This window comes from Capricornis sumatraensis, chromosome 12 (assembly GCF_032405125.1).
Source record: "Capricornis sumatraensis isolate serow.1 chromosome 12, serow.2, whole genome shotgun sequence".
Taxonomy (NCBI): Eukaryota; Metazoa; Chordata; class Mammalia; order Artiodactyla; family Bovidae; genus Capricornis; species Capricornis sumatraensis.
This window is the reverse complement of record NC_091080.1, coordinates 44,048,310-44,059,367: the sequence shown is the minus strand read 5'-3', so window position 1 is coordinate 44,059,367 and position 11,058 is coordinate 44,048,310. Positions and strand designations below refer to the sequence as shown.

At 53.9% G+C, this 11,058-nt stretch overlaps 1 protein-coding gene across 1 annotated transcript in view; it reads right to left on the bottom strand.

Moving 5' to 3' along the window:
• Positions 1-786: 786 nt before the first annotated feature.
• The window catches only part of MIPEP (mitochondrial intermediate peptidase), an 80,203-nt gene continuing 69,931 nt past the window's right edge, over positions 787-11,058 (bottom strand). The window contains exon 20 of the mRNA XM_068984363.1: positions 787-1,001. Coding sequence (XP_068840464.1) covers positions 904-1,001 — 98 coding nt within the window. The 3' untranslated portion in view covers positions 787-903. The remainder of the gene's footprint in view (positions 1,002-11,058) is intronic.

Here is an 11,058-nt window from a genome sequence, read left to right as displayed (position 1 = left end):
TACCTCCGCTCGCTTACTCTCTTAGCTCTCGTCTTGGACTTTATTATAGTTTCTTTGCTTTAAAACGAGTGTGACACAACAGCGAGTCGATGTTCCTCTCACCGTGTGCTCTGTAAGAGGTGTGGGTGTGTGTGTGGCGGGCGTGCGAGCCAGTGCTGAAGTGGCACGGTCAGCACCCACAGAAAGCTTCTAGGAAGCTCAAGAGACAGTGCCGTCCTGCCTCAGATGGTGGTGTGGTACAGCCAAGCTGCCTTTTCAGAGGGCGTATCTTTTCAGTGTGAAGTGATTTTTTGAAATAATAACCTGTTTTTTGTGTGTGTGTGTGACTAGCTTAAATTAGGTGGACCTGAAAATGGTTCTGCATGCAATTAGATTACGCTGTTTGGACAATACACTCACCTTGACCTAAAAAAAAACAGTCCTTCCCGTAATTAACACATGGCGATACGGTATGCAGTAATGCTTAGGACAGAGACAGTGTCTGCATCTCGGTTCCAGATTTCCCAGAGGCTGAACTTGACACACGACTCCCTTGTTGCGCTGCAGCTCCGTGTATTCGTCGTCAGGTCAGAGGTGCGCCTGTGCGGTCCATCCAGGACCTCACGGGTGGAGCCAGGGCACTGTCGAGGCCACACGTGGCTTCTCCACCACCATAACTGATTGCTCCACTTTCAGCCACCTCTACAGTCGTCTTAAGAAATCATGCAGACTCTGCTAAACAGGCTAAAAGCCAGCATAATTTTAAAAAAAAAATTATTTATTCCAAGATCCACGGGTTTGAGGCTTTTCACAAGTTATCACAGAAGTGAATACGGAACTCAGAAACAAGTGTTTGTAGCTGCAGCACTTAGCAACAGAATCAGCGTCACCATGACCCTGGCCTAAAGGACTCAGGTGTCTCCCTTACGCAGAATCCATGAGGAAGGTCTCGAAGTCTAGGTCCAGGTCAGAAACCAGGGTGTTTACGAAGTCGTCGATAGAAGGACGCTTCTGAAGCATACCTGCCAACAGAGAGACAGACGGTCAGCCAGCTCGCTCAGGAACAGCACAGAGCGACAGAGACGGTCAGCACGTCCACACGGTCGGGGACGCTCGGCTTCGGGAGCTGTGAGCTGGGAACTAGGCTGTGCCAGAGTGTCCAGGCAGTGCCTGGGCTCTGAGCAGTTTCTTGTTTTATTGCCTTTTTTATACTATCTCACCAACACTTAGCTTAGAGATTTAGACCCAAATGTATTTTGGAGATATTACTATACCCTTGGAGCCCACTTGACCAGGAGTGCAAGGAACCATGCTCCAGGTTTGGGGGCCAGGGGTGCTCCCATCCAGGCCACCATCTGCAGTGGAATGTAGAGAGCTTCAGGCAGGCCTAGGGCTGGACACACAGACACGGTCACCCCCACTGGGGAACATGGCCACAGGGACTGGCCAAGGCCTGGCTTGTACAGTGGACACAAAGCAGCAGTGCCAACACGGCCTTGGCAGCCCCTCACTGGACCCTGTGTGCTCAGGAACAATACGGATGCCGTCATATTCTCACCAGAGCCCAGAATACTTTCATCTGCATTCAAACCCAGGTCCTCACATGTCCGTCACAGGGGCCATCTGAGGAATAAGGACTGGCTATTGGAAGAGAATTCCGTTGCTGTGTCTTTAATTGCAAAACTAAAGTTCAAAGCAATTTTCTCTTTACAGTAAAATAGTTCCTAGGGAGGAGAAAGGGCCCCTAGTCCTCCTGTGTCTCTGGCAGTGGGATGTGATGGCTCTGACGATGGCCAGGCAGCGCCTTCCACTCTGCGTCTTGGAGACGCAGGCTTTCACGTACCCAGAGCAGTAAACCCTGTCTGCGCATTTCCTACGGGCCAGGGTTCTTAATGCAGAGAACAGCTGTGGGGCAAACACCATAACATGACTTTCAGTCAGATGTGTTAGCCTGTTTCACCATTCCCTTCCTTGTAACATTTGAAACATCCTGTAATTACAAACTGCTTCTAATTAAATGGTTAGAACTGTCAGAAGGTGGGGCTGACCTGTGCAGTGAAGTGCGGCTGCCTGTCCCATTAAGTGTTCCTGTCACCTCCACCAGCTGTCCACAAACATGGGACCCACCACCTCAGGGCCACACCCTCTCCAGGGCCACCTGCAGCCACTTCTGCATCTCAGAGGACGGCCGCCGTGGGGCAAGCAGAGAAACGCACACACGCTCGGGGGAGTTTTAAATAAAACCTGGCCCAAGAAGAGTGGCTGGACCGTGGTATGTGTGCTGCGACCGGTGAAGATGAAGGTTCAGAGAGGACGCACTAATTTCCCACGGCGGGAATTCTCCTGCCACACGGCTGCAGTGTCCTCGCTTTAGTTAGATCTAAGTGTTTGCAAGTATCAACATGAACTAACGACTTCTACACAGGGAATTAAAAACAAAATGTTTTCAGGCAGTTCCACAAATAAGAAAAGCTGAATTTAGCGTTTACATATGTAGATGGTAAAGATTTCAGCAACACGTGGATTTTTTTCATAAAGCTGGTGAAGATGTTCTGTGTGTCAAGTTTTAAGTCTTAAAAGGGTGGTGATGAGATGAGCAGTTTCATAGGCGCCCCCAGAACCTGCTGGAGGGCCAAGTCCAGAGCGGGTAGAGTTGACACACATTCTCTGAAGGGCAGGGGTGGGGGCCGCGGGGAGCTGAGACTGTAAAACAAAACCGAGGGTAACTTTCCCCCTCAGAGGGACATGTAGGCGGCAGTGTAAGACAGACCGGCTGCAGGGAACCCTCAGGGAAGCAGAGCCCCGCCTGCCCGCCCTCCGCAGGCCCACAGGGAACAGCCCGTCAAGCAGTTACGATGACGATTTCATTTATTTTCCTCCTCCTTTTCCCCAAGAGGCAAATGGGCTGATAAAACTTGGGGCAAGCCCAAACGTTCCTGTCTCGTCTGCTCTGCTAAACCACTGTGTTCACGACGTTGGAGGACCAGGAGGGTGTTCCAGGCCTGATGGCAGTGAACTAGGGTCTCCAGGGGTTCTGGGGCAGGCTCTGGGGGCCCCGCCCGAGCTGGGTGCTGGCCTGTGTGCAGCACCGTAGCCTGCCGCTCAGGGCCTGCCAGCTGCAGGTTATGTGTGTGCCCGCAGGGGACGCCATCCTGGCCACCACACTAGGGCATCTGGGGGGCAGCTGGGCCCCAGGTATGGGCCCCCCCTGCCTTCCTAACCCAGCTTGGTGCCAGCCCTGTGCCCTCCAGGGACCCACTCCCAGTCACAATGACGGGAGGCCTGTGGACACCAGGGCAGTGAGTTGGTACGGGCAACCAAGCGGCTCGATTACCCCAACACGGAGCCCAGAAGCTGCTTTCTCAGCTGGCTTTTGCTTCGCCCCTTGACTCTGCGGCCGCCTCTGTACTGTTCCCCCAAATTCTTTTCTGCTTTGGTCAGCCTGAGTTGGTGGTTTCTTACAAGAAGATTCCCACCTGATAAAGAGATCAGTTCACAAGTTATTAAAGAGAACTTAATGATACCCAGGGGACACTGATATTTTTGTTTGAGGACCAACTTTCTAGACCCAGGGTTTGGAGTAAAAGCAAGCGCTTTCTGCTTTTTCTTTTCTCATTTAAATAACCACATCTTTCCACAGATACTGGAAACAGGTGACATACAGGCAGGCAGTGAGAGCTGTCTTGGCCTGAGACAGGGGAAAGTCTGTCTCTGCCCCCAGCCCCACCTCCTGTGGTGGGGGTGTGCTGGGGGTAGGGCAAGAAGACGGGGATGCTCTCTCCAGAGCACGTGGTTCCTGCTGAAATTGCTTCTTTCCTGGTGCAACTGGAAGGACCTGCCCTTCTGTCTATGGGCCTCATGGTGTGGCAGGTGCTCAAGGGCTGCATGTGCATCCCGGAGCCCAGGAGAGGGGCGGGTGTGGCCCCCACACCCGCGAGGCTAGGCCCTCAACACCTGAGGCGCCTGGGGTGGGTCACCCCCCAGTTCTTTCTAAATCAGAGATAAAAGCCCAGCATACTCCTACATTTCAGGCACAGTGCCGGTACTTGGCTCAAATGAAGGTACGTCAGCCAGGTTTCTATGAGAGTTAAGGCCAACAGGCATCATCTGTTTAGGGATCACAGCCCAGCTCTGAACACCCCAGGGGAGCTGCCGTGGGGGCCAGTGCCGGGCACGTTGGGCTTTCAGGCTGAAGGGAACATTCCCTGGCTCAGCCCAGCATCTTACAACCTCAAATTTCTGGCTGTTCTCTCTGCTGACTGTCCCAAAGTCTCCCTCTGAAGGGTTAGCGATGTGGAATACAGCAGAAAGAGAAATTCCTCCTTTTCTGAACAAGACTGAAGGTGCCCCTAAAGAGGGCACTGGGGGTTAGGGCCAGAGCTTGGGGAGTCACCCTGGTCAGCTACCCGGTTCGGGGCCTTCGGCCCGGACTGGACTTCCAAGACTCACTCCTGCAAGCAGCAGCCTGAGCGGAGGCTGACTGGTGAGTGAAGTGCGTGTCTAAGGACCAGAACACCAGCAGGGTACAGTCTACACAGCTTGACTGCTGTAAGAATTGAGCATCGTGCACTGAACACGTGGGAAAGGCCCTGTAACTGGTAACAAGAACCATCAGAGTGAAAGTTCAAGGGCTGAACGATGAGGTTGCTCATTTTCTGCACAAGCTGAATTTCAAAATGCTGTCTGTGATCAAGCATTTAGGGTTTTATCATCGGACACAATCCCAAGCTGATTATCTAGCTAATGAACCACGGCTTGCTTTGTTATTCTCTGGCTTTTCCATCTGCTTTTGATGACATAACTTTATTTACGGAAAGAAGGAAACAGACATGGTAATTAAAATCAACCCCTTTTCTACCTGTTAGCAGCTGTGATACAAGGTTTACCAAAGAGAACACGGGGATGGTGGATGAGTCCCGGGGATGAACAGCAGCGATGGCCACACGGGGCTGAGGGGCACTGAACTGCACACTCACAGTGGTGAGAAAGGGACATTTTGTGTCATACACATTTTCCCACAACTTAAACAAGAAGGGACCAGAAGCACTGAGACAGCCTGTGACCGGCCCACATACTCAGCTGCCGTGGCTCCGGCAACATGGGACAGCCTGGACCGCGGGTCATCCATGCGAGCTGCCCTTGGGCCTGAGCACCCATCCCAACAGTTCACAGGATGCGTTGGACCACAGGTCATCCACGCAGACCGTGGACCACCCTTGGGCCTAAACACTCATCCCAACGGTTCACGGGGTGTGCCGGACCACGGGTCATCCACGCAGACCGCGGACTGCCCTTGGGTCTGAACACCCGTCCCAACAGTTCACGGCCACTTCTTATGCTGAGATAACTTTACGTGCCAAACTCGGCCAGATCGATGGGAACTGTAGCCCAAGCTGGCCTGGCCGTGTGAAGTGAGCTTTCTGAGGTCAGAGCTCACCCCAGGACCAGCTCTCCTGGGCCTCAACGTCTGGCTCCTCTCTCTTTCTTGTTCCGAAGTTTCCTGGGTTCCACACTGGGCTGCCCACGCTCTTCTCTAAAGGTGGTTCCACTACCTACTGTCGGTCCTGGGAAAATGAGGACATCAGACAGGAGGAAATCTCCGTTCCTCCTTTGAATTGAAAACCTTCCCAGCCCCTCGGCCGGGCAGTACTTGTGCTGTTCGGAACTGGGCTCTGCCCCACGCCCTGCATGTGGGCGGCCGGGCCCAGCATGTCCGGCCAGGTGAGAGCAGGATGTGGGAAGTGGAGCTGCAGACGTGCCCTGTTCCTCATTAGTTTATCCCAGTTTCATCGTTGGATTTAACAATTCCGTTTACTGAGTACCTTTCTGGGTTAAAAAACATTTTGCCTTTTGAAGCTCTACATCTTCCTTAAACAAACACACCCACACATCAAACATGTCCACGCCCTCTGAAAAACCAGTGCTTTTAGGAACGGGAGGCCGCAGCCTGGAGCACCCAGGTGCGCCTTCTGGGGAACTGGGGCTCTGTTCCCATGACCGTGACTCTGGCTGCCGCTCACCTTTTCCTGACACTGTGGTCGCCCCGAGCCACTGCACCCTGTGCCGGCCTCCCCGACACGCTTCCCTCCCTCACTCCCGCTCTCCGCGGGAGAAGAGGAGGTTCTGCCGGCCAGTGTGTGGTCAGGACCGCGGCTTGCCTGTGAGTGCACACGTGTGCGTCCTCACTGAGTGAGGTCTCACTCTGCCGTGAAACCACTGCCGTGTGGAAGACAGAGACACCATCATCTGCCGTGGTGACAGAGCGGCCGGCAGGTGCAGCGCCGACACGCCCAGAGCCGTGCCCAACGTGAGCGCGCCCTGGTCTACCCGAGAAGAAGTCAGAGACACCAGCAGTCCACACACCACGGGGGTGGGGAGCGCCTGAGCTTCAGCTCTTCCAGTCCTGCTCTTCCAGTCCTGTCTCCACGGGGTGACCTCAGGCAGGTAACCCGAGCACCCTGGGACCACAGACACAAGGGGACAGACGCAGCGTGCTCGGCATGGGCAGCCCCCGGCCCCAGGGTCAGTGTGGCTCTCACTGTGCTTCTCCTGCCGGCACCCTGCCGCCTCCTGTCCGTTCAACTCTAGATACAAAAGCAGCAGCAGTCAGTCTTAACGGCTAATATCCAATGTCAAGCATCTCAGGAAAACTGGGGCACAGGGCTACTGCAACATTTTAATAAAATGCTCATCCTCAAGGGAAAAGAAAGTGCAGGAAGAAGACAAAAATGTAGGACTGAAATTATAGAGTTAATTTGAGGGTGTGATTTAAGCTTTCAAGAATTTTTAAAATTAAAGCTCCGTTTTGTTTAAACTGATTGAAGGGACGATGTGAGTGGAGTTCAGCTGCTGTCCCGAGCCTGCTGCTGAACACACTCAGTGCCGAGAGGAGAGGGGCTTACTTGACGTACCCCAACTTATGTGATGGGGTCGAGTATTTGAGGCATGCAGACTTGGACGTTAAGGGAGGGTTGTCCTGTCTGACAGACTTTAATGTAAAGAAGAACTATTAAATGGGAAAATCAGGTTTAGGTACAGTCATCCTTAATGTAGTTTCGTTATTAGTGACGTTATGTACAGAGTCGCGAGGAGAGGGTTTCTTTAGAGACGGCCAGAAAGACTCAGTCACTAGGAGATACCTTGCAAATGACCTTTCAGGAGCTAACCTGGTTAAACCAAGAGAAACGTCCCTTCTCTGTGCTCTTTGGACATCTCAAGAGCTGGGTAGCAAACGTGTTTCCATCCCTCCACTGAAGCTGCCCGCGGGCTCTGCAGTGAGAGCAGAGCAGGGCTCCGCCCTGGGATGCCTGAGGTTGAGGCTCACGGCCCTCGGCCCTGCAGGTCGTTGAGGGCTCTGTGTCCTGGGGGGCGAGGGGAAGGGCCTCAGCCTTGCTTCTGTGAAGGGGGTCATACCTCCCAGAGCAAACGCTGGCCTGTTAAGGGGCCACTGTTGCCCTGTCACCATCCCCAGACTGGTCCTGAAAGCGACTCTTTGTGCTGTGCTGACATGCTGCGACCGTGACCAAGCAGGTCACCCGGAGCTGTGGGGGCAGGAGCCTGGGCGGCCCGGGGGAGAGGAGGGGCTGGACCTGTAGCCGCAGGGAGCGTGCAGTGGACACAGCCACCCACCAGGGCCTGAACACATGCGGTGTGCGATGCAAAGTACAGTGAACACAGTACAAATTAAATTCTGCTTACAAGTTACCTTCCCCAGAGGCTTTTCCTCGTTGCTAGCAAAACATATGTTTGTTGAATTTATTCACTGGAACACCGACAATATCAAGAGCAGGAAAATGCAAGGACCATGAAGGCTCCAGGGCCACATTTACAGACAGAAAAACCTGTCCTTTCCTGGCAGAGCAACTCCTCCTACCCGGGCGAAGCTGTCACCCACACCCCAGGTCTAGAAAACACCCATCCGTTTCTGGCCTGTGTCTGCGGTTATCTGACTGCTCTGTCAACAATTCCTGGGATCCCACAACCCGTCTGTTTAGAAAAATGAAAAGCTGCACTGTTTCCGGGAGGACACCTTCTCTTCTTGGTTTATCCTGTGTTGGAAACACTGACCTTGTCTTCACTTTTAGCTCTTTGCATCTCTGTTCACTGAAGGTTTGACCCAAGCTGTTTATAAGCAGAGAATGTAATGAGCTCTTGGAAGGGGGGGCTGTAGAGGCTGCTGCCTGCCTCCAAGACAGATGATGGACTGGACACACTGGGGGACGGGGGCGTGGGGGATGCGGCTGCAGACTTGGGTCTGATACCCGCTAACGGGAGGGGCACATCCAGAGCCTCCTCACCCCTCGCCAGGAGGCCTGTCCCGCGGGCTCAGGTCTCTCTAACTCTGTGTAACCTGTGTCTGTCGTGCTGGCGCGGGATGCCCGTCTTCTCCCCCAGATCCCTCTGTGCTCCTCTGTATCACTCCGTCTGCTACTCACTCCTTCCAGTGTCTGCTACTCACTCCTTCCAGTGTCTGCTACTCACTCCTTCCAGTGTCTGCTACCCACTCCTTCCAGTGTCTTTTAATCTCAGTTACTCAATTTCTTCATTTCTGATTGGGTCTTTTTCACGTTTTCTAGTTCCTTATTAAAATTCTCACTGTGCTCATGTATTCTTTTCTCTATTTCAGTTAACATTTTTATTACCAACGCTTTCAACTCTTTATCTGATACATTTTTAATTTGTTGTTTATTTTTCAGGGTTTTTTCTTGCTTTTTAACTGAGAGCACGTCCTCTGCCTCTGTGAATTCAGGTGAAACAGGACCTGTTGAAGGGCTGTTGTCACGAGGGTGTGTTCCTATACAGACTGTGTGAGTCTGATGCCTTTGTGGGGAGAGCTGGCTCTGACCTGGACACACGTTGTGTGTTTGCTCAGGGTGAGCTGGAAGCTGTTGCTGTGGTGGGGCTGGAGGCGGGCGTGAAGTAAGGCTTCCTTTCTGCTCGGTGGCTGTCACCGCCCTCCTGGGGGGTGGTGTCTGACCCCAGGATGCTGGAAGAGGAGCCCCGAGATCAGGCCTGGGCCCTCTCTGCTCTGGGGTGCTTCCCCTTCTCCTTGCACGGGACCCATCGCAGAGGCCGGGGCTGGAGCCGGGGTGCCCGCAGGCGCTGCCCTCGGCTGACATGGCCTCGGGTGCAGGCCCCTCTGTCCCTCACAGCCTGTCCCTGCGCTGTCATGGGGCTGTGCCGTGTGGCCTCCTTGCACCCTGGATGACGGGGCCCGCTCCCCAAGGCATGGTCTCTGCCTCCCCGAGTCCCCTCCCAGGGCGCAGGACTGAGCTCTGTGCCCACTCCCTCAGCTGCCCGCGCACAAGTCCTGCCGCCAGTCTCTGGATTCCGGTGGGAATCGCTGCACGCGTGCGTGGATTTCTGATGCGTTCTTGGGGAAGGTGAGCCGCACGCCCTCCTCTACTTCACCATCTTGTTGGACCTCCCATAATCAAGTTTTTAATGGCCCGAGAAACATCTGGCCTTCTAGGTAAACACGTAAGTGCATTCGCGTAACAGAGCCTGCAGGCGGGCCCTCTGTGGGGTTGGCACGGTGGGGCCCAGCCGCCACCTCCTCTGAGAGTCGAGACTCCGCTCGGGGCCCTGACTGTGACCACCTGGGAACGAGGACCCGGGAGCAGCGTCCATCACGTCACGTCGCCCCAGGGGTCGGGATCAACGTGACTCGCTGGTGCTGACCGTGAACACCAGGCAGGCAGTGCTTCTCCCTTCCTTCCAGAGCACAGGATGGAAAGGGCTGTCACCGTGTGGCCCACACTCGGGGGACACGGTGCCCAGTGCCTCGAGGGGGGCACACCTGCAGCACGCACCTGCGTTTTCCCGCACGAGAGGTCCGTCCCGTTTGTTATTCAGTCACTCCTGTCAGGATGCGCTCAAGCTGTCTACTCTGTGTGTGTTATGTCCCAGTGCTGCCTTATTTACTTTTTTGCTCAAATTGTTGACGTTCCGGCCACTGTGCGTTCATTTATCGTGAGCCGGGCTCCCCTGACACACACACACACCAGACCACGCGTGTTCCTGAGCACATGGTCCTCTCCCAGGCGGGGACCCCGGGCCAGCCCTGCCCCGGGGAGCCCCTGGCCCTCCAGCAGGGAGGGCGTCAGACCTTCTCCCCTAGAGGAAGGTGTCGGAACAAGCTCGAGTGCTCCCGGACCAAGGAGGCTTCTATGGGAAAGCGAAGTTTTCTTTACACACAGGGACAAGGGTCGCCCTGTGGAATATACAAACCACAAATTCTGACTTGTTTCTTGAGTAAAAATAATATGCAACAAGTTAGAAGAGATGATATAGGATAACTAGGGCAAAAACGAATGTGTTTTGAAAACCACAGAGCTGGGCAGAAACGTAAGGCATTATGATTTTAATCAGCTTACGGAGAGGCCCTGTGGGCTTCTAGACTTGGGTTCCGTGAGTCAGTCTGGCAACACAGAAAAACTGAAGGGAGTTTCACTGAGGACTGACTCATTTATCTACATTTCTTTTCATCTTATCTGATGTTTGGTGCTTTTTGAAACTCTGTCAAGTTAGAACATTCTCTGTCTATGGGCACACTGCTTTTGGCCAGAAGTCATAAAGCTAAGAGTTTCTTTTCTGGAAAGGGGAACAGGAATAAAGCTGTTTAACTTTTAAAAATAACCACTTGAAAGACTAAACTCTTGGGCTTTGCCCTTTCCTGTCCCCACAGAACTCTCTGTGAAGAGGCTGCAGGGGGCACGGGGACCCACAACCAGTGGTGGAAATGCGAGACCCAGCGGGCAGGGTGCATACGTGGCTGTGGTCAGCCTCGTCCAGGGCCCAGCATGCCAGAGCGTGCCCGCACACGAGGGGGACGGATCCGTCAAGGAGCTCATGGGGACACACGGGACAGAGAAGTCCATTGCTGGTCAATGGGTGTCAGGCAGGGCTTGCCAACGGGAATAGTTAGGACGTGGCATTAAACACACACAGACTTTGGGGAATCACTGAGGCCTCCAGGCACAGGCCACTGACATCCTCACAAGTCTAAGACCCACCCAGACTCAAGTCAGACATTACAGAAGAGCTGAGGAAGACGTGTGAGCCTCGGGGTCCATGGGG